Source organism: Oncorhynchus gorbuscha, linkage group LG03 (genome assembly GCF_021184085.1).
Source record: "Oncorhynchus gorbuscha isolate QuinsamMale2020 ecotype Even-year linkage group LG03, OgorEven_v1.0, whole genome shotgun sequence".
Classification (NCBI taxonomy): domain Eukaryota; kingdom Metazoa; phylum Chordata; class Actinopteri; order Salmoniformes; family Salmonidae; genus Oncorhynchus; species Oncorhynchus gorbuscha.
The window spans coordinates 30,211,190-30,235,131 of record NC_060175.1 but is presented as its reverse complement, the minus strand read 5'-3'; the positions used below and the strand labels follow the sequence as shown (position 1 = coordinate 30,235,131).

Below are 23,942 nucleotides of genomic sequence, written 5' to 3'. Positions count from 1 at the left end.
CATACAGAAGGACGGATACAGACAGCCCCTGAAGAAATCACAGAGAGACTTCCCATGAGTACAAGACAGACCGACAAACCATGAAGGCAGCCAAGTATATACAATGTTCGTTAATTTAGTGTAAAGTAAAAATAAATGCAATAAAATTGGTGTTTATAAACATGCAATTGTCAATTAATTTTTTTATCAAAGTAGTAAAAAAAGGCCATGCCTTGCTGGTCCTTTGCACAAAAAAAGTTTGAGAAAGGCTGGCATAGCCTACCTGTGTACTTTGCTGAGTGGTGCATGTTGTTGAGTTTTGGCCATGTGCGAGACACATGCAGTGGTGTTTTTGTCTTACAGTAACCTAATACTATGCCATTATATTAGATTCTGTAGAATACTATCATTATGTAATCTTAGACATTGATTCAGTTTTGATCCAACTTTATTAAATCAGCAGCATTCGCTAGAGCAGAGTGTACGTAAAGTAGAGAATAAACACATATGCAGAAGGAAAAAAGGTTTGAGAAAAGTCGGATATGCCGCCATTGTGTAGATTTAACACTGGTCAAGTGTCTATACTTTTCACTTTTAAGATAACACATTACTTAGTGTGAAGCCTTATTTGCATATTTCCTATATATGTTAATACATTTTTGTATTAATTAACGCGATACAAGAAGTATTTAGGAAGGAAGGCCTTAAACTCATGGTTTTCAGGCCTGCAAGTCACATTATGATGGCTTGCAAGTGATATGTAATTCCTATTGGAATCTAGCCAGAGTGGGGATATCCAACATTTTGAATTTATATTCACCTGCAACCTGCATTCAGAATAACTGCCAGGTTGGGAAGACTAAGATATGAGCCTACCTAAACCATCTAACCTGGAACAACCATTTCAGTAACAGGTGCGATAAGTACAAGTAAGAGATTGAACTACAGTGCATTCGAAAAGTATTCAGACCCCTTGACTTTTTCCTCATTTTACATTACAGGCTTATTCTAAAATGGATTCAATATTATTTTTTTAATCAATCTATACACAATACCCCATAATAGCGAAGCAAAAACCAGTGTTTAGAAATGTTTGCAAATGTATACATTTTGTAAACATCACATTTACCTAAGTATTCAGACCCTTTACTCAGTACTTTGTTGAAGCACCTTTGGCAGCAATTACAGCCTTGAGTCTTCTTGGGTATGCCTTTTGGCAAACTCCAAGTGGGCTGTCATGTGCATTTTACTGAGGAGTGGCTTTCGTCTGGCCACTCTACCATAAAGGCTTGATTGGTGGAGTGCAGCAGAGATGGTTATCTTTCTGGAAGGTTCTTCCATCTCCACAGAGGCACTCTAGAGTTCTGTCAGAGTGACAATTGGGTTCTTGGTCACCTCCTTGAGCAAGGCCCTTCTCCACCGATAGATAGCTCAGTTTGGCCTGGGGCCAACTCTAGGAAGAGTCTTGGTGGTTCCAAACTTCTTCCATTTAAGAATGATGTAGTCCACTGTGTTCTTGGGGACCCTCAATGCTGCAGAAATGTTTTGGTACCCTTCCCCAGATCTGTGCCTCAACACAATCCTGTCTCGGAGCTCTACGGACAATTCCTTCGACCTCATGGCTTGGTTTTTGCTCTGAGGTGCACTGTCAATTGTGGGACCAGGTGTATGTCTTTCCAAATCATGTCCAATCAATTGAGTTTACCACAGGTGGACTCCAATCAAGTTGTAGAAACATCTCAAGGATGATCAATGGAAACAAAATGCACCTGAGCTCAATTTCGAGTCTCGAAGCAAAGGGTCTGAATACATTTTTTTATATATATACATTTGCAAACATTTCTAAAACCCTGTTTTCCCTTTGTCATTATGGAGTATTGTGTGTAGATTGATGGGAAAAAAATATTTAATCAATTTTAGAATAAGGCTGTAATGTAACAAAATGTGGAAACAGTCAAGGGGTCTGAATACTTTCCAAATGCACTGTAGTTTAGAAAATGTATGTTTATATATGAGTAACATACAATGAATTAATCAAACAGTGTACATGCAAAAACAGATATTGAAACAAACAATTTAAAAAATCTACCTGCAATAGAGCATGAGGAAATATGATTGGTGTGGTTTTGGTTTAATACTGGTTATTTTACACTGAGTGTTAATTTTACAACTGAATCAACACTAGAAATGTTACACTGAAAATCAACACAAGGTAATACTGGCCAATTTGCTGTGTAGTATTGTTGCAGAACAAAGATCATGAACTTCCTTAATTCCGTATATGCAAATTCTTAAATCCATGATAGTGAGGGAGAATATCTGGATGCAGCCTAAAGCTGGACCATCACTGTTGCAGCTGTATGGGGCATCCCACTCAGCCCCTCCTGCTCCTCACTTTGGTTTCCGGGATGGAGATTGGTATGGAGCCGACCTCGGGGGTTGTGTTTTTGGAGGTTTGACCAGTGACCTGGAATCTGTCAGTTTGTTCTAGTTGGCAATCTCTTGCCAGAACGCAGTGTGTGAGGAAAGCTTGCGGTGTCCTCGCATAACCTTTTTAAAATTATTCACCAGGCCACCAGATTTTCAGCCTTTTAATCTTAGAAATTCACACTGAGAATTTGGGGGTATTTTTCTCCACCCTTATTCAATGTAATGTCATTTGTTTGTTGCTTTTTCGAAACCCCATTTGGAAGTCTCCTCATCCTTGACTGTTGTGTTGCAGGTTGAAGTTGACGAGAAACTGAAAAAGAGGAAGGAGAGGTTTGGGATTCTCACCGCTGCTGCTGCAGTTGGGGCTGAAGATAGTGAGGTACAAAAGGTTTTGTTTTCATGTTCCTGGGCTATGACCTGTTGTTGCCAAAAGAGAGCTGGTCGGACCGACTTTCAAGTGATCAAACACTGCTGTGAGAAGCATTCAAAATAAGTGAACGGAATGTTCACATTGTTGTGTGTTGGGGGGGGGGTATTGGAATGTTTTGTAAGTCGCTATTAGAATGTTCTAGAACAGAAAGAATGAAGAATTACCTAATTCTGAAGGAACTGTAATTGGGCAATACCTCAATATTTAGTCAGTGCTTCAAAGAGAATCAAAGTCAAACATTTAATTAATATTGTGAAGCTATTTTGAGTCAATAGATGTGAAAAATCTGTTAGGTAAATGTATTGTGAGTCATCATTTACAAGCTAGAAACAAAGACTTTCTTCTGAAACTCGTCAGTCTATTCTTGTTCGGAGAAATTTAGGCTATTCCATACGATAAATTGCCAAGAAACTGAAGATCTTGTTCAACGCTGTGTACTACGCCCTTCATAGAACAACGCAAACGGTCTCTAACCAGAATTGAAAGAGTGGGAGGCCCCAGTGCACAACTGAGCAAGAGGACAAGTACATTAGAGTGTCTAGTTTGAGAAACAGACGCCTCACAAGTCCTCAACTGGCAGATTCATTAAATAGTACCCGCAAAACACCCGTCTCAACGTCAACAGTGAAGAGGCAACACCCGGATGCTGACATTCTAGGCAGAGTTCCTCTGTCCAGTGTTTGTGTTATTTTGCCCATCATAATCTTTTATTTTTATTGGCGAGTCTGAGAAATTGCTTTTTCTTTGCAACTCTGCCTAGAAGACCAGCATCCCGGAGTCGCCTCTTCACTATTGAATCTGCCAGTTGAGGACTTGTGAGGCATCTGTTTCTCAAACTAGACACTCTAATGTACTTGTCCTCTTGCTCAGTTGTGCACCTGGGCCTCCCACTCTTTCTATTCTGGTTAGAGACCGTTTACGCTGTCCTGTGAAGGGAGTAGTACACAGCATTGTACGAGATCTTCAGTTTCTTGGCAATTTCTCGCATGGAATAGCCTTCATTTCTTAGAACAAGAATAGACTGACGCGTTTCAGAAGAAAGTTATTTCTTTCTAGCCATTTTGAGACTGCAATCGAACCCAAAAATGCTGATGCTCCAGATACTCAACGAGTCTAAAGGCCAGTTTTATTGCTTCTTTAATCAGGACAACAGTGTTCAGCTGTGCTAACATAATTGCAAAATGGTTTCTAATGATCAATTAGCCTTTTAAAATGATAAACTTGGATTATCTAACACAACATGCCATTGGAACACAGGCGTGATGGTTGCTGATCATGGGCCTATGTAGATATTCCATTATAAATCAGCCGTTTCCAGCTACAATAGTATTTTACAACATTAACAATGTCTACACTGTATTTCTGATCAATTTTATGTTATTTTAATGGACAAAAAATATGCTTTTCTTATAAAAACAAGGACATTTGTTTTGACCCCAGACTTTTGAACGGTAGTGTATGTAAGGATGATGCTTGCAGTTCTAATGTTGCAGGTATCAGGCCTGGTAGTCTTCATACTGACTTGATACTCTGATGTAATGTTTGTTTCCTCACCACCACTCATCATTCAAATGATAATTCATCAATTTTAAGAAAGATCTATATATTATTGTTACACATGCATATACCACAAATAGAAGTCCTGATTCTGTGGAGTCACGATTTCTGTATATGCTCTTCTGTATACATTTGGCACACATGACAACATTTATGTACAATGTTCCTTACATGTTCGGTTTTTCCCCCCATTTCAGGCAAAGAAGAGGAAACGTGCAGAGCGATTTGGAAATAATTGATTCAACAATTTTTTACTTTTTTTTAACATGTCATTGTATTTTTTAAACTTGTATCTCTTGTTTTACAGTGGTAAAATTACCAACCTATGCTGTTTAGTAAGAACAAATATTTACAGTATGTAAAAGTTTGGACAATAAAGATATTTTCCAATTTCCCACAAGTGTCCTAATAACCCATGAGTAAACTTGTCCTATAGCTGTTGGGGAATAAGATCATGTAGAGTCTGGATAGACTCTCCTATCAGGGCTTAATTCTTAAGAGTCGTTTGACGCATAATAAACAAACCCCTATCAAAATCAATCTGTTTTAAACTGGAGATATCGGAATTTTTGTTTGGGCTGCGTCTCAATCCACCACATCTGCCTATGTCATCCTTCAGCGCCTGCGGTAGAAAGTGGAAGATCTACAGCACTGTTTGTCAGACCAAGGAGACATCCCAAAAATCGGTCTTCTCGCAAAAACGTCTTAGGAACTCCACCAGGGGAGGGATGGTGTATGCTCTCTGCTCTAGGGGAGAAGCGGCTGACGTGCCCTGGTAGCGATTTGGGTGTGACCCAGCTCTGTTGGATAATGGCTAAGAAACCTTAGCTAAACCTGGCAATAGTCCCCTGCGAACCAGGTGGTAGGGTACCACTGCTCCTGGTTTGTGACATTTTTCACTCAATGGACATAATGTAATAAGTGTGGAGGCACTAAGGTACTGTTCAGTTGGGAATTTTTATATCAAATATCTTCAATAGTTTGCCAGTTTAGATTCCTGGTTGCACACTTATTAAGCTAACTTCATAACAAGAAATGCACAAATCATCTTGAATTAACTTAATTGTACTACACACATTTCAGACACTTTGGGATGATTTAGACGTAGCATTTCAAACATGCTGTATTGACTTGGCTTTGTTTTTTGGACAGAAATGCTAGTTGGCATTTGGTGACGGGAGCCAGGTAAACAAAACTAAAGCATGGATTGGTCACTGCTTGTCCAAAGACTACTTACAGTATAAACAGTTCATAATTAGACTGTTTATAAATATGTAATATGTTTTTGGGACTTATTGGACTTCCAACAAAATGTTCTTACTACATTTCACTATAATTTAAAATTGAACTCCTAATTAATTGTTTTATTTTTTATTTCATCTTTATTTAACCAGGTAGGCCAGTTAAGAACAAGTTCTCATTTACAACTGCGACCTGGCCAAGATAAAGTAAAGCCGTGCGACAAAAACAACAGAGTTACACATAAATAAACGTACAGTCAATAACACAATAGAAAATAAAAATATCTATGTACAGTGTGTGCAAATGCAGACGAGTATGGAGGTAAGCAATAAATAGGCCACAGAGGCGAAATAATTACAATTTAGTATTAATACTGGAGTGATAGATGTGCAGATGATGTTCAAGTAGAGATATTGGGGTGCAAGAGAGTAAATAATAATATGGGGATGAGGTAGTGTGCTATTTACAGATTGGCTGTGTACAAGGCACAGTGATCGGTAAGCTGCTCTGACAGCTGATGCTTAAAGTTAGTGAAGGAGATATAAGACTACAGCTAAAGAGATTTTTGCAATTCGTTCCAGTCATTGGCAGCAGAGAACTGGAAGGAAAGGCGGCCAAAGGAAGTGTTGGCTTTGGGGGTGACCAGTGCATTATACATGCTGGAGCGCTTGTTACGGGTGGATGTTGCTATGGTGACCAGTGAGCTGAGATAAGGCAGGGCTTTACCTAGCAAAGACTTCTAGATTACCTGGAGCCAGTGGGTTTGGCGACGGATATGTAGTGAGGGCCAGCCAACAAGAGCATACACGTCGCAATGGTGTGTAGGATATGGAGCTTTGGTGACAAAACGGATGGCACTGTGATAGACAACATCCAGTTTTCTGAGTAGAGTGTTGGGGGCTATTTTACTAGCATTTAAAAGCAGTTGGAGGCCACGGAAGCAGGACTGTTGTATTTCATTGAAGCTCGTTTGGATGTTTGTTAGCACAGTGTCCAAAGAAGGGCCAGTTGTATACAGAATGGTGTCGTCTGAGTAGAGGTGGATCAGAGAATCACCAGCAGCAAGAGCGACATCATTCATATATACAGAGAAAAGAGTCGGCCTTGAGAATTTAACCCTGTGGCACCCCCATAGACTGCCAGAGGTCTGGACAACAGGCCCTCCGATATGACACACTGAACTCTGTCTGAGAAGTAGTTGGTGAAGCAGTCATTTGAGAAGCCAAGGCTATTGAGTCTGCCGATTAAGAATGCGGTGATTGACAGAGTCTAAAGCCAGGTCAGGTCGATGAAGACGGCTGCACAGTACTGTCTTTTATCGATGGCGGTTATGATATTGTTTAGGACCTTGAGTGTGGCTGAGGTGCACCCATGACCAGCTTGGAAACCAGATTGCATAGTGGAGAAGGTACGGTGGGTTGATCTGTTTATTAACTTGGCTTTCGAAGATTTTAAAATGGCAGGGCAGGATGGATATAGGTCTATAACAGTTTGGGTCTAGAGTGTCTCCCCCTTTGAAGCGGAGGATGACCGCGGCAGATTTCCAATTTTTGGGGATCTCAGACGATACAAAAGAAAGGTTGAATAGGCTCGTAATAGGGGTTGCAACAATTTTGGCGGATAATTGTAGAAAGAGAGGGTCCAGATTGTCTAGCCCAGCTGATTTATAGGGATCCAGATTTTGCAGCTCTTTCAGAACATCAACTGTCTGGATTTGGGTGAAGGAGAAGTGGGGAGGTTGGGCAAATTGCTGCAGGGGGTGCTGAGATGTTGGCCAGAGTAGGGGTAGCCAGGTGGAAAACATGGCCAGCCGTCAAAAAATGCTTATTGAAATTATCAATTATCGTAGATTTATTGGTGGTGACAATGTTTTCTATCCTCAGTGCAGGAGGAGGTGCTCTTATTCTCCATGGACTTTACAGTGTTCCAAAGCTTTTTAGAACTAGTGCTACAGGAAGCAAATTTATGTTTGAAAAAGCTAGCCATAGCTTTCCTAACTGACTATACAGTGGGGTAAAAAAGTATTTAGTCAGCCACCAATTGTGCAAGTTCTCCCACTTAAAAAGATGAGAGGCCTGTAATGTTCATCATAGGTACACTTCAACTATGACAGACAAAATGAGAGAAAAAAAATCCAGAAAATGACATTGTAGGATTTTTAATGAATTTATTTGCAAATTATGGTGGAAAATAAGTATTTGGTCAATAACAAGTTTATCTCAATACTTTGTTATATACCCTTTGTTGGCAATGACAGAGGTCAAACGTTTTCTGTAAGTCTTCACAAGGTTTTCACACACTGTTGCTGGTATTTTGGCCCATTCCTCCATGTAGATCTATTCTAGAGCAGTGATGTTTTGGGGTTGTTGTTGGGCAACACGGACTTTCAACTCCCTCCAAAGATTTTCTATGGGGTTGAGATCTGGAGACTGGCTAGGCCACTCCAGGACCTTGAAATGCTTCTTACGAAGCCACTCCTTCGTTGCCCAGGCGGTGTGTTTGGGATCATTGTCATGCTGAAAGACCCAGCCACGTTTCATCTTCAATGCCCTTGTTGATGGAGGTTTTCACTCAAAATCTCACAATACATGGCCCCATTAATTCTTTCCTTTACACGGATCAGGCGTCCTGGTCCCTTTGCAGACAAACAGCTCCAAAGCATGATGTTTCCACCCCCATGCTTCACAGTAGGTATGGTGTTCTTTGGATGCAACTCAGCATTCTTTGTCCTCCAAACACGACGAGTTGAGTTTTTACCAAAAAGTTATATTTTGGTTTCATCTGACCATATGACATTCTCCCAATCTTCTTCTGGATCATCCAAATGCTCTCTAGCAAACTTCAGACGGGCCTGGACATGTACTACCTTAAGCAGGGGGACAAGTCTGGCACTGCAGGATTTGAGTCCCTGGCAGCGTAGTGTGTTACTGATTGTAGGCTTTGTTACTTCGGTCCCAGCTCTCTGCAGGTCATTCACTAGGTCCCCCCGTGTGGTTCTGGGATTTTTGCTCACCGTTCTTGTGATCATTTTGACCCCACGGGGTGAGATCTTGCGTGGAGCCCCAGATCGAGGGAGATTATCAGTGGTCTTGTATGTCTTCCATTTCCTAATAATTGCTCCCACAGTTGATTTCTTCAAACCAAGCTGCTTACCTATTGCAGATTCAGTCTTCCCAGCCTGGTGCAGGTCTACAATTTTGTTTCTGGTGTCTTTTGACAGCTCTTTGGTCTTGGCCATAGTGGAGTTTGGAGTGTGACTGTTTGAGGTTGTGGAAAGGTGTCTTTTATACTGATAACAAGTTCAAACAGGTGTCATTAATACAGGTAATGAGTGGAGGACAGAGGAGCCTCTTAAATAAGAAGTTACAGGTCTGTGAGCACCAGAAATATTGCTTGTTTGTAGGTGACCAAATACTTATTTTCCACCATAATTTGCAAATAAATTCATTAAAAATCATACAATGTGATTTTTTTGATTTTTTTTCTAATTTTGTCTGTCTGTCATAGTTGAAGTGAAAATTACAGGCCTCTCATCTTTTTAAGTGGTAGAACTTGCACAATTGGTGGCTGACTAAATACTTTTTTGCCCCACTGTATATATTGGTTCCGGTCTTCCCTAAAAAGTTGCATATCGCGGGGGCTATTTGATGCTAATGCAGAATGCCACAGGATGTTTTTGTGCTGGTCAAGGGCAGTCAAGTCTGGGATGAACCAGGGGCTATATCTGTTCTTAGTTCTACATTTTTTGAATGGGACATGCTTATTTAAGATGGACAGGAAAGCACTTTTGAAGAGCAACCACGCATCCTCTACTGACAGGATGAGGTCAATATCCTTCCATGATACCCGGGCCAGGTCGATTAGAAAGGCCTGCTCGCTGAAGTGTTTTAGGGAGTGTTTGATAGTGATGATGGGTGGTCGTTTTTGACCATGGAACCATTACGCACGCAGGCAATGAGGCAGTGATCGCTGAGATCCTGGTTGAAGACAGCAGAGGTGTATTTAGAGGGCAAGTTGGTCAGGATGATATCTAAGAGGATGCCCATGGTTACGGATTTAGGGTTGTACCTGGTAGGTTCCTTGATCATTTGTGTGAGATTGAGGGCATCTTGCTTAGATTGTAGGATGGCCGGGGTGTTAAGCATGTCCCAGTTTAGGTCACCTAACAGTACGAAGATAGATGGTGGTCAATCAATTCACATATGGTGTCCATAGCACAGCTGGGACTTGAAGGGGATCTATAACAAGCGGCAATGGTGAGAGACTTGTTTCTGGAATGGTGGATTTTTAAAAGTAGAAGCTGAAATTGTTTAGTTCTGTCATACTATCTTTGCAGTAGATCGCAACTCCGCCCCCTTTGGCAGTTCTATTTTGTCGGACAATGTTACAGTTAGGGATGGAACTTTCAGGATTTTTGGTGGCCTTCCCAAGCCAGGATTTAGACACGGCTATGACATCCGGGTTGGCGGAGTGTGCTGAAGTAGTGAATAAAACAAACTTAGGGAGGAGGCTTCTAATGTTAACATGCATGAAACCAATGCTTTTACGGAACAGAAGTCAACAAATGAGAGCGCCTGGGGAATGGGAATGATGCTGGGGGCTGCAGGGGTTAACCTCTATATCACCAGAGGAACAGAGTAGGAGTAGTATAAGACTACGCTAAAAGAACTGATTCGCCAGTGCGTTCGGAACAGAGAGTAAAAGGAGCAGATTTCTGGGCGCGGAAGAATAGATTCAAGGCATAATGTACAGACAGCGGTATGGTAGGATGTGAGTATAGTGGAGGAAGCCTAGGCATTGAGTGATGATGAGAGTTTTTTTCTCTAGAGGCACCATTTAAGATAGGTGAGGTCACTGCATGTGTGGGTTTTGTAACAAAAGGACTAGCTAAGGCATATTGAGTAGGGCTGGAGGCTCTACAGTGAAATAAGACAAAAATCACTAACCAAAACAGCAATAGACAAGGCATATTGACATTAGGGAGAGGCATGTGTAGCCGAGTGATCATAGGGTCTAGTGAGTAGCTAGGCGAGCTGGAGGCACAGCGATTCAGACAGCTAGCAGGCCGGGTGGGCCTCGGGGGGGACATTGCAACGGGAGAGCCAGTTGAAACCCCCTCGGATGGTTACGTTTGCAAACCAGTTGTGAAGGATCGTCGGGACTCAGCAAAGGGTCCAGCCCAGTTGGCAAAAGAGGTGTTGAAGCCCAGGACTTGTCTGATGGATCTCTTCGGCTAGCCGGGAGATGGGCCTAGCTCGAGGCTAGCCGGGAGATGGGCCTAGCTCGAGGCTAGCCGGGAGATGGGCCTAGCTCGAGGCTAGCCGGGAGATGGGCCTAGCTCGAGGCTAGCTGGTGCTTGCTTCGGGATAGAAACCCCCTCGGACGGTTACGTCGGCAGAATAGTCGTGATGGATCGGCGGGGCTCCATGTCGGCAGCAAAGGTTCCAGACCAATTGGCAAAAGAGGTAATTGAAGCCCAGGAATTGTCTGATGGATCTCTTGGGCTAGCCGGGAGATGGGCCTAGCTCGAAGCTATCTCCAGGCTTACTGGTGCTTGCTTCGGGACAGAGACGTTAGCCAGGAGTATCCACTCGGATAGCAGCTTGCTAGCTGCGATGATCCGGAGTAAAGTTTCAGAGCTTACAGTAGGAATCTGGAGATATGGTAGAGAAAAGGAGTCCGATATGCTCTGGGTTGATATCGCGCTGTGCAGACTGGCAGGAATTGATCAGGCTGAGGCTGTCAGATGTCTGAGTTAACGGTGATGACGGCTAGCAGTGGCTAACTGGCTAGTAGCTAGTTAGCTGGCTAGCCTCTGAAGGGGGTTCCGGTTCTAAAGTATAAAAAATAGCAGATCCATACCACATTGGGTGAGGTGGGTTGCAGGAGAGTATGTTCAGGGCAGGACAAGACAAACATAACAGACATCCGACTGCTACGCCATCTTGAATTGCATAACTTCAGCTGAAAGTCTTCTAAACCACCTACTACTTATTTTTCATGTTTAAACAATTTTACGAAAACACTTGATTATTGCCTGAGACAGTCATTTGGGAGGGAGGCAATTATCACTTGAAGTTGAAGCTTTCCTGAAATGGGTGAACAAGTGTGATTTTTTTTCCTAAACCAACCTCCCTCTCTGAACACTGGTCCATTATTGAGCCGTACACTAAAGTGTTACTAATTACTGTGTCCAACAATCAGTCCTATTGAATGCTTCCCCCAATATACCTTCCCTGGACCTTTGTTCACTTTATGGCTATTGCTGCAATCCTACACTTCCCAAACCCTTTCTTGGGAGTTTTGTAACATTCATAAAAAATGTATTTTCCCCTCGTACATTTCAACAGGTATTTTATAGTTCAAATCAAATTGTATGTCAAATGCCTAGTTAAATAAAGGTCAAATAAAATAAAACATGCACTGAAATCAACAGATGTGTGTGTGTGCATAGGTGGAAGTTTGTGATTATGTCAGTGTGTGTGATTATGGGTAGAGGAGTGTGTGAATGTTTGTTTGGTAAGGTTTCTGTTTGAGCATGTAAGGTTTGTCATTGGTGGTGTCCGTGTTCTCTTCTCTGTGGTGGGTGGTCTGTGCATTTGCATCAGTAAAGAGCTCCGTCTTCAGTCTTATTTGTCCCTCATTGCTGCCCTAAATTAGGCTGATGAGAGGCCCTCCTATCAGGTGACATATTAATTGGGTCATACTGCATCCCATACGAAATCCAAACAATGGCCTCCCAACACTAAACCTTTCTCTTCGGGCTGGTTGCTCTCCTCCTCTCTCTCTTCCACCAATTAGACTCAGAATGAATCTGTTTCCTGTCCCCCCACCCCACCCCCATCCCAAGATTCAGGGCACCACCAGGCAGTCACTGACCTCCTAAGCTCAATTTATGTAAGCCAATACAGGCATGTGGATGAGTTAGGAGCTGGATAATGCTTTTCAATTAAGGTGTGGCAGTGGGCTAGGGTAGTGGTAGCCAGAGATAAGGAGAAATTACAACCAATCAGCTGTGAATTTCGTAAGCTAAATAAATGATTTATTGTACAAAATAAGACAGAAAATAAAACGAAATAACAATGGAACAGTTATTCATATGCAAAACCATTAAACTACAACATTGGGTTGAATTTTATCTACATACCGTGAACAAATGAAAGAGAAATAAAAGTGGGCAAAAACATTAGAAGCGGAGAACCTGTCCAAAACATTATAAAATGTTAACATTTGGGTATTTATTTACATAGATTTTTTCCTCTCATATTTAAATATATGAAAACACTTTCTCATACAGAGCCTTCAGAAAGTATTCACACCCCTTGACTTTTTTCCACATTTTGTTACAGCCTGAATTTAAAATTGATCAAATTGAGTGTCATTGGCCTATACGCAATACCCACTTTTTGTAGAAATTAATTAAAAATGAAAAGCTGAAATGTCTTCAGTCAATAAGTATTCAACCCCTTTCATGGTATGCCTAAATAAGTTCAGGAGTAAAAAAGTCACATAAGTTGCATGGGTTTTTACATGATTTTTGAACGACCACCTAATTTCTGTACCCCACATATCTGTGAAGTACCTCAGTCGAACAGTAAATGTCAAACACAGATTCAACCATGAAGACCAGGGAGGTTTTCCAATGCCTTGCAAAGAAGGACACCTATTGGTAGATGGGTAAAAAATTTAAAAGGCAGACATTGAATGTCCATTTCAGTATGGTGAAGTTATTAATTACACTGGGTGGTGTATCAATATACCCAGTCATTACAAAGATGCAGGCGTCCTTTCTAACTCAGTTGCCGGAGAGGAAGGAACCCGCTCAGGGATTTCACCATGATCAAAAACTGTAGTTACTCCACAACACTAACCTAAAGGACAGAGTGAAAAGAAGGGAAGCCTGTACAGATTTTTTTCTACAATCCAAAACATGCATCCTGTTTGCAATAAGGCACTAAAGTAAAACTGCAGAAAATATGGCAAAGAAATTAACTTTATGTCCTGAATAAAGTGTTATGTCTGCTGAAAACAAAACATTTTCAAGCATTGGCGGTGGCTGCATCATGTTATGGGTATGCTTGTAATCGGCAAAGACTAGGGAGACACTGGGAGACAAATTCACCTTTCAGCTGAACAATAACCTTAAACACAAGGCCAAATATACACTGGAGTTGCTTACCAAGACAACATTGAATGTTCCTGAGTGGCCTAGTTAGTTTTGACTTAAATCAGCTTGAAAATCTATGGCAAGACTTGAAAATGGCTGTCAAGCAACAATCAACCAACTTGACAGAGCTTGAAGAATTTAAAAACAGAATGTGCAAATATTGTGCAATCCAGGTGTGCGAAGCGCTCACTCACAGCTGTAATCGCTGCCAAAGGTGATTCTAACATGTATTGACTCTGGTGTGTGAAATACTATGTAAATTAGATATTTCTGCTTTTCATTTTCAATAACTGCGCAAACATGTCTAAAAACATTTTTTTTCACTTTGTCATTATGGTGTATTGTGTGTAGATGGGTGAGGAAAAATAGATTTGATATATTTTGAATTCAGGTTCTAACAATGAAATGTGGTATAAGTCAAGCGGTGTGAAGACTTTCTGAAGGCACTGTACATACCAGTATACATACACAAAGTCAAGATGCAACTTTATCCACTGCATTAACCAGAGTTAACCAATGGTCCTGGGCACAGATATTTATTATTCATTTGTCAGCACAAATTACCTTTAGTTATTTGCTTCAGTCACTCTTTTGAACTCCACTGTAAATGTCTCAATCTGGATCTGAGATCAAGGTGACCCTGTGGCTTTAGTCTATGTTTTGGGGTTTACCTTTCTGGTTACATGTTTGTACATATTAACTCATAACAAAACCTAACTGTCAATTCTTTTAAGCAAGGTTTCACAATGCTAAAGTGAGGTAGACATACTTTGAAATTCATTGATTTGATCTGAATAAATATACACTTGACCAGTTGAATTGTTTCCAACCACTGCCCATACGACATTTTTTTCTCCCTTTGAAATTGTTTAGCATATTCCTGCAGTTACAAAAGTTACAGCACACAACATGTCATCCTCTACTTTGGCTAACGATCCCTGGATACCTTTTCCCATTCTAATATGGGCACTCTCACTCAAAACACACAAAGGCAAAACGTGTCTGTGTTAGACAGTCAACACAAAAAGTAGCTCAAATTCAAAAGGACAAAAGTCTGTCAAAGTTGATAACAAATTGATTGAAGTTGATGGAGGGGCATTTCCAGTTTAAAGCGTTCTATGTTCATCAGTCCAGACACTTGTTACACACATGACTTATCACCCCGGTAGGGCGATGAGGCCTTTTGGCCGCTGGTCAGTCCAGGTTTCTGGGTGTAGGAAGAGCGTGAGAATATGGACAGGCCTCCGCTTCAGACAAAAAGGAAGTCAGGAAAGCGTGATGGTAACAAAAGAAGTGAGAGGCTGACTAGTTTATCCACACGGTGCCAGAAGCTTGGACAGTTCTTTTTTCAATTGTAAACGCTCGTGCTTGATTAGGTAAAATACAAACACAAACAACAACATGACTCCTCACGCTATGAACGTCCCATAGTGCAAAATGTATTGTTGGTAAGGTAGTGCCCAGAAAGGATCTTTTGTATCCCTTTTAATTATATACATATATTATTTATGTCAGAAGGCTCTTCCTTTTCCCAACAGCGTAGTGCTTTCGTTTACAACAAAGGGATATATTCACATCCAGGAAACAAGACAGACTTCAAGCTTCTTATCTACAGTCTTTCAAGCACGTCCAATATTTACTGCATATTACAGGTGGGGATGGGGGCTCTGGGATATTCATTCAAAATATGTTCTCTAAACTAGAAATGGCATTTCAGCTGTATTATCTGTATCAGTGTTTTCCTTATCTTTATGATGCACAACCTAGCTCTTCTTCCCTTAGTAGCACAAAGGCCTATATCAATCAAGCAGTTTAGTTTCTTTCCGACACAAGGTTGTCTTCTTTGTCACAACCATCATAACATTCCCACCATAGCAACTTGGCAGAATACATTTGGTCCTCTACTCATTGGGTTTGTTTGTGTAAATTAATGTGAGAGGATAGTAGTGGGAATGCACAGTGTGCAGAGTGAAAATGACAAAAGTATATAAGTAGGCTATATTCATGTGGACCACATTTGTCAAGGTACTTGTGGGGTTCCCTTTCACTCGGAATTTACTCCATACAAAATAATCTGACAATTACAGTAGTGTAAACTGGCACCCTTGCATGATTCCCATATTGTTGATTTTAAAATGCTCTTGGATTTAGTCTATTACATATAAAATATGATCTATACAAAGATCTAACAAGCCAAAACCTGATTTTTTTGTGTGTTCTTAATCTAGACCACACACAGTTTTAAGAGTTACTTTGACATGTCTTAGTTCATCTAAACTTTGTGCACAGGTTGATATTGTAGGTCATCTAAACTGTTATGTGAGCTTCTGCAGTAAAACATAGGGAGAAAGTGTATAACAAACCCTTTCCTGTTCACTTTAAGGTAGTGAAAACTATTTTCTTATGTTAACGTTTTACAAGATTACAGGTAAAATAAGATCAAAGTAACTGTGAAAGGGTTCTTGGATTCTCAAGAATGTCACACTGGGGTGGTAGTTACATCTACAGAGGGCACAGAGTTTGCTTTTGGATTTCAACACAATCTCTAGAACATTACTATTTTTTTTTAAACAACATTTTGGATTCATTTCATGAACTTTTAGTCTAAAAGTAGACAAGGGATTTTTTTGTTGTAGTGATGCTAAAAGTGAAAGTTGTGGAAAAATGATAGTATACTGTAACTGCTTAGAAATGTTTCCCTCCATCAGTCTGGATCCACTATTCAGGACATCTCAATAAAGACATCATCTTTTCAAAGAAAAAAAGAAAAACTAACAAAAACATAGTTGTCTTATTTACCATCAATTTCTTAAGCTGCTCCACAGATACACCCCCTTCATAATCGTCTATATATATATATATATATATATATACCACTCAGCCTCACTCCTATCTTCATTTCATATGACCTTTTTACGTTTGACTAAAATCAATAACTAAGAGAATGTAGGTCCAGTGGGATGTTTTGTGGCAGAGTGAGAGGGGAGTGAGAGTATGGGGAGAGGGGATTGAGAGGAGAGGGGAGTGAGAGTCTGGGGAGAGGGGAGTGAGAGTCTGGGGAGAGGGGATTGAGAGGAGAGGGGGTGAGAGGGGAGGGGAGTGAGAGTCTGGGGAGAGGGGAGTGAGAGTCTGGGGAGAGGGGAGGGGAGTGAGAGTCTGGGGAGAGGAGAGGGGAGTGAGAGTCTGGGGAGAGGAGAGGGGAGTGAGAGTCTGGGGAGAGGAGAGGGGAGTGAGAGTCTGGGGAGAGGAGAGGGGAGTGAGAGTCTGGGGAGAGGAGAGGGGAGTGAGAGTCTGGGGAGAGGGAAGGGGAGTGAGAGTCTGGGGAGAGGGGAGGGGAGTGAGAGTCTGGGGAGAGGGGAGGGGAGTGAGAGTCTGGGGAGAGGGGAGGGGAGTGAGAGTCTGGGGAGAGGGGAGGGGAGTCAGAGTCTGGGGAGAGGGGAGGGGAGTGAGAGTCTGGGGAGAGGGGAGGGGAGTGAGAGTCTGGGGAGAGGGGAGTGAGAGTCTGGGGAGAGGGGAGTGAGAGTCTGGGGAGAGGGGAGTGAGAGTCTGGGGAGAGGGGAGTGAGAGTCTGGGGAGAGGGGAGTGAGAGTCTGCTGCCAGAGGAGGTCTCAGTCAGGGTTCTGGGTGGAAATAATGCAGAGTTGGGTGTGCATGAGTATGCATGACTTCTGTTGGGCCTAAGAGCAGCCACACCTGTCTACCACCATACCAGGGATCTTGCCGTGGATGATCTGCTGCTTGTCATTGAAATAGAGCATGTTGATGGGTGACATCTTGGTGGGGGTGCAGCAGGGCCCTGCTGAGCCTCTGGGATTGGCGTGTTGCACCAGGTGGGTGTGTGGGTACTTCTGCATGAACATGTATTCACACTGGCCCGAGCAGTAGTTGGCCTTATAGCGCTTAGGAGCAATGATCCAGTCCCAACCGAAGGCCTCAAAGTCCACCGTCAGCGGATAGCGGCAGCAGCGGGACTCGGTGGAGTGCTCGTCACAGTCCAGTCCCAGGTTACGTCGGGAACGTTTGGTCGTCTCGAGAACCTTAACCTCCAGGAACGGCTGCTGGAGTCAGGGGAGGGGGGAGAGGGGGAACAGGAGGAGAATGGAGGTGATTAAAAGAGAAATCAAAACAGTGAGGCGAGTAACGCTTCTAAAAAATATATTGGGGTACTGTGACCAATTAACATCACTGGAGGGAAAAAAGAAGATGCACTCTAAATACCCCTTACTAACTTTGGTTTCAAAGCAGAGTACTGAGAGGAAGATGTGAGTAGTATCGGTTGATGCAAAGCTGACCTTTTAACATCAATGGAAATGCCAACATTCTATATGGTTAGCTTGATCTATGACCTCTGAGGTGATCCGCAAGTTACCATAACCTTGACCCTTGTGCACTGCAAGAGCAGTGAATATTTTACTCCAGCATTGTAACGTGTACGCTGGCAGCCGGGAAGCAAGTTCAGGGAGTGACTTTAATAATAAAAGGAACAAAACAAGAAACACGCGTACAGACATGAACCAGAACAGAAACAATAAATCCTAGGGAAAGAACCAAAAGGGAGTGACATATGTAGGGAAGGTTTACCATCAATTTCTTAAGCTGCTCCACATATACACCCCCTTCATAATCGTCTATATACACACACATATATTTCTACCACTCAGCCTCACGCCTATCTTCATTTCATATTACCGTTTTACATGTTTGACTAAAATGAATAACTAAGAGATGGAGGTCCAGTGGGATGTTTTGTGGCAGAGTGAGAGGGGAGTGAGTCTGGGGAGAGGGGAGGGGAGTCTGGGGAGAGGGGAGTGAGAGTCTGGGGAGAGGGGAGGGGAGTGAGAGTCTAGGGAGAGGGGAGGGGAGTGAGAGTCTGGGGAGAGGGGAGGGGAGTGAGAGTCTGGGGAGAGGGGAGGGGAGTGAGAGTCTGGGGAGAGGGAGAGGGGAGTGAGAGTCTGGGGAGAGGAGAGGGGAGTGAGAGTCTGGGGAGAGGGGAGTGAGAGGGGAGGGGAGTGAGAGTATGGGGAGAGGGGAGTGAGAGGGGAGGGGGTGAGAGGAGAGGGGAGTGAGAGTCTGGGGAGAGGGGAGTGAGAGTCTGGGGAGAGGGGGGAGTGAGAGTCTGGGGAGAGGGGGGAGTGAGAGTCTGGGGAGAGGGGGGAGAGTCTGTGGAGGGGGGAGTGAGAGTCTGTGGAGGGGGAGTGAGAGTCTGGGGAGGGGGAGTGAGAGTCTGGGGAGGGGGGAGTGAGAGTCTGGGGAGGGGGTGAGAGGGGAGTGAGAGTCTGCGGAGAGGGGAGTGAGAGTCTGGGGAGAGGGGAGGAGAGTCTGGGGAGAGGGGGGTGAGAGTCTCGAGAGGGGAGTGAGAGTCTGGGGAGAGGGGAGGGGTGAGAGTCTGGGGAGAGGGGAGTGAGAGTCTGGGGAGAGGGGATTGAGAGGGGAGGGGTGAGAGGGTAGGGGAGTGAGAGTCTGGGGAGAGGGGATTGAGAGGGGAGGGGGTGAGAGGGGAGGGGAGTGAGAGTCTGGGGAGTGGGGGGGGAGTGAGAGTCTGGGGAGAGGGGAGTGAGAGTCTGGGGAGAGGGGAGTGAGAGTCTGCTGCCAGAGGAGGTCTCAGTTAGGGTTCTGGGTGGAAATAATGCAGAGTTGGGTGTGCGTGAGTATGCATTACTTCCGTTGGGCCTGAGAGCAGCCACACCTGTCTACCACCATACCAGGGATCTTGCTGTGGATGATCATCTTCCTCTATTCAGCCAGGTGATTGAGTCCAGGTGAGTCTGATGAGGCGCTGATGCACATAACGATGGTGACAGGTGTGCGTAATAATGAGCAGCCTGATGACCTTGAGCGTCGGGAGGGGGAGTATACGTGACAGTACCCCCTCCCTGACGCATGGACGCCGACCAGAGAGATGATCCCGGTGACCTGGCGAGGCCGGCCGAGGCGCGGGGACCTGGCGAGCCAGCCAAGGCATGGGAGCCTGACCAGCTAGCTGAGGAGTCCTCAGTAAACACGGCTACAGACACTTGACAGGGCAACCGAGTCTTGTAAATCTGATGAACTAGCTGAGGCATGGAAGCCAGCTGAGGCATACCTGGTTGCGGCACTCGGACCCAACGTCACCTACAGTCACAGAAATAAAATAAGTCCCTGATGCTCCCCTTTGGTGAGGCGTTATTCTGTAATGTGTATGCTGGGAGCCGGGAAGCAAGTTCAGGGAGTGACTTTAATAATAAATAAAACAAGAAACACGAGTAGCGTACAGACATGAAACAACGGAACAGAAACAATAACGCCTTGGGAAAGAACCAAAGGGAGTGACATATATAGGGAAGGTAATCAGGCAGGTGATTGAGTCCAGGTGAGTCTGATGAGGCGCGTAACGATGGTGACTCGTGTGCGTAATAATGAGCAGCCTGACGACCTCGAGAGTTGGAGAGGGAGTATACGTGACAAGCATGTTTATTTTACAAAATCCTCATCTCTCCACAGAAAACCCAGCTGGACTTGAGCACAGTTTTTTGTGACGCTTTCAACAGAAGAAATAAGCTTAGAGGCCAGAAGGGTCAACCCACGTCAGCTTAGGGCTTTCTTTGGGGGGCAAAGGATCGGGGGGTTAACCTTGTTCTTAGATTTGTGTTTTGTTTTATTTTTGTACACGGGCCTCTGTATCTCTGATCTTTTCTTTCTTCTCCTGAAGGAAAACAGAGCTTGCTGCTGTGCAAGGATTCATTGGCCGACAGGCCAGAGTCAACCCCTGGGCCGTGCTGTGAAGAACTGACCCAAATGAAATGACCAGTGGGATACCATTTCGTAATGCTTAATGGGAACAATCATGTGGCCTATATAGTGCTGTCATACACATGACACTTCATATGCATTCATGACAGTGTTACATTCCACAGCAAGGAAACCAAAAATTGTCGCTCAAACTGAAGGGGGAACTAACAAAGAGTCACTGACCACAACCAAAATGAAATAGGTGGGGTTTTAGAAAGGTTTCTGATTGACACTCGGGGGTGTCCACTGAATGTTGACTAGCAACAACAACTGGGATCTAAGACACCCACCATGAGTTTCTTTCAGAAACCTTTCTAAAACCCCACCTATTTAATTTTGGTTGTTGTCAGTGACTCTTTGTTAGTTCCCCCTTTGCCCAAGAAGATGCAAAGTAAATAAAACACAGACAGGACGTGGAGCAAAACAAAACAGGGAAGATCAGATAAAGGATTATTTATCTAGAAATCAACTAGGGAGAGCCAACTAAAAGCGTTAACCCTCCGCATCTCTCAAGCCAACTGGAGCCCTGGGCCAGCCCCTGTTAAATATCACCTGGGACAGCACAGGTGAAAAAGCTTCCGAATAACAAGGTTCTGAATAACAAGCTGAGGCGTCCTCAGTAAACACGGCAACAGCTTACGAATAACAAGGTGATACCCGGAAGCCTGTTATTTTTTGTTGGACAATTAAATACAAGACAAAACTGCCACTTATTTTATATATACATTTTATTTTTACAATCTTACTGCCTAAAACTCTAAAGTTGAGAAACATAGGTAAAATCACATACATTTCTATAACTCTCATCCCCTTGGAGCAAGCCCAACCAAAATGGCAAAGCGTGCAGTCAAAATAAATTGTGAGCCAGGGTTACACACTGGCTGAATACAAAACGTAATGACTGCCCACCCTCGAAAGACAATCAGCAATGAAGTTGTCCTTACCACAGACATGTCTGATTTCAAGGGGAAACTCCTGCATTATCCACAGTAACTTTCCCCTCGTGATTTTTCTCAGTGGATTGGCCTCAAGGAAATGATTGGCAGCACACATGATGGTTAAGAGAATCTGGTTACCACTCTTGGCTTTGGGTGAAGGACCAACGCAGACCACCAGAACCCTGCGGAAAGGATTGTCAAAAGCAGGAATCCGCTGGTAAACGTGACAGGATTTACAGTAAGACACAACATCATGTTTTAGACCAGGCCAGAAGAAGTTACGCAAGATACAGTCATATGTCTTTTTGACCCCAAGATGACCTGCCATACTACCATTGTGAGCCAACCTCAGTATCTCTTGTCGAAGCATAACTGGAACGACAATTTGAGGTACACTGGGCCAATCGTCTTGCCCAGAAGTGGTGCGAGAACACCATTTCCTCATTGGAACACCATCTCTGTCAAAGTAACCCCCACAAACTTCATCAAGCTCCTCCTCTGGATGTATCTCAGCAAAAAGAGAGGAGAGGGAAACTGCGTTTCTCTGTTCAGCAATCAGCTGCTTCCTAGACGTAAGTGTCAACTGTACAAACTCACTCACCTTTGGGGTTTTCAAAGGACAGGTCAGGAGAAACTCAGGAAACTCAGGAATTTTACCGAAATCAGGATCACACATAAATGTCTCAGAGAGATCAACCATGGTGGGATCGTTGACAACCTCCTCAATACTAAACTTGCTCCCAGCAACTTTCTTAGACATAACGAGTGTAACGGCACACGCTGGGAACATGCTAGGGTACTTTCCTGATAACCCATTAGGTTCCTCTACTTTGTGTTCCTTACAAATGACAGGTTTTGGCACGACCTTCCCTCCAGCCAAATTATTTCTCAAAATGAATGAGACCCCTTCACCGGTAGGCTAGACCTCACTCCAGCGGAACCAGAAATAAGATCAGACTTGAATTCCACATTATACAAAGGACCTTCCATGCAACCAATCTCCACGCCTTGTCCTAACACACTGTAACCAGTTGCTGAAGTATCAGACAAAGGCAAAACACCCTCCAAAATGAAGGACTGGGCTGTCACAGTATCTCCACTGGCTGCTTAACAGCATTGCTACTCGACAGAGACAGGAACACATCTGAAACAAAGGGTTTCACATCTGATCCAAAATCTTGTTAAGGAGATACACCAGTCCCAACTGATCTATCTCTTTGTTGAATGGCATGCTCACATTCCTGGTCCCTTTCCTTATGCTTAAACTCATATTTCTGTTGCTCCAATCTCTTCACAGTCGCTTTCATTTTCCTTATGCTCAAGCTCTCAAGCCCCCATTTTGCTTTTAGTTCTACCTCTTGCAGGTGCACATCTATGGTGTGTACTCTACCATCTTTAGGACATATTTCATCATCCCCCCTCTCCGGACAGATTTCCTCCTTCACCAAAGCGGATTACTGCTTTTGAATCAGCATGTGCAACTTTTATGTCATAATGCTTTGCAATGATGAGCTGATTCGCCTTTGTACATTTACCTAGCATCTCCCATGTAGTTTTCCACAAACACTTCCAACTTAAAGTCCATGGCTATTTTTTTAATAATCTTGTGTGTTTATGCAACTTTCAAAATTATTCCACCAATCTTAACCCTTCAGGGTTACCACTCAGTGACACTTAAATATCTGGACACAGCAGAGCTTCAGAGTAGGTGATTAGAGAGACTACCATACTCATGGGAAACAATATCCTGGATGAGCCCACATTTTGTTACTTTCCCCAGCAAGGAAATCAAAAATTGTATTGTCACTCAAACTGAAAGGGGAGCTAACAGAGTCACTAACAACCAAAACAAAACAGGTGGGGTTTTAGGAGGGGTTCAGAAAGACACTCATGAGGGTGTCCACTGAAGTTGACTAGCAACAACAACTGGGATCTAAGACACGCACCATGAGCGCCCACAAAGAAGAGGCAAACCCACACCAAACTTAGTCAGGAAGCAAAAGGAACACAGGGAAGATCAGATAAAGGACTGTTTTTCTAGAAATCAAATCAGGAGCTCCAACTAATGGTGTTAACCCTCCACATCTCTCAAGCCAACTGGAGCACTGGGCCTTACATATCACCTGGGACAGCACAAGTGAAACAGCTTCCGACTAACGAGGTGACACCAATCTGTGGGCCCCACGTGCTAATGTCCAACCTCTAAAAAATAAATGGATAAACCAAAGCCTGTAACAGACAGTTCATGTGTTTGTATTACTAGCATAAACTTTACATACTGTATGTAGTAATTTGGGTTTGAGATCGGCTAGCTCATATCAAATAAAATTGTGTATTGGTCGTGTAAGCATATTTTTAATATGGAATCGCAGGTGAAGCAAAATTAAAGAATGAGCAATGTCCAGAATATATACATTGAAAAAAAATATAA

General features: G+C 43.2%; 2 protein-coding genes across 4 annotated transcripts in view; one reads left to right on the top strand and one right to left on the bottom strand.

Moving 5' to 3' along the window:
- LOC124031196 (SAP domain-containing ribonucleoprotein-like) overlaps positions 1-4,791 on the top strand; it is a 61,471-nt gene extending 56,680 nt beyond the window's left edge. For both annotated transcript variants that reach the window (XM_046342156.1, XM_046342154.1), the window contains exons 10-11: positions 2,702-2,788; positions 4,594-4,791. In XM_046342156.1, coding sequence (XP_046198112.1) covers positions 2,702-2,788; positions 4,594-4,635 — 129 coding nt within the window. In that variant the 3' untranslated portion in view covers positions 4,636-4,791. The remainder of the gene's footprint in view (positions 1-2,701; positions 2,789-4,593) is intronic.
- Positions 4,792-17,300: 12,509 nt separating this feature from the next.
- LOC124031192 (growth/differentiation factor 11-like) overlaps positions 17,301-23,942 on the bottom strand; it is a 50,505-nt gene continuing 43,863 nt past the window's right edge. The window contains exon 3 of one of the 2 annotated variants that reach the window (XM_046342149.1): positions 17,301-17,863. In XM_046342149.1, the coding sequence (XP_046198105.1) occupies positions 17,483-17,863 (381 nt within the window). In that variant the 3' untranslated portion in view covers positions 17,301-17,482. The remainder of the gene's footprint in view (positions 17,864-23,942) is intronic. The other variant, XM_046342150.1, reaches the window with a different exon arrangement.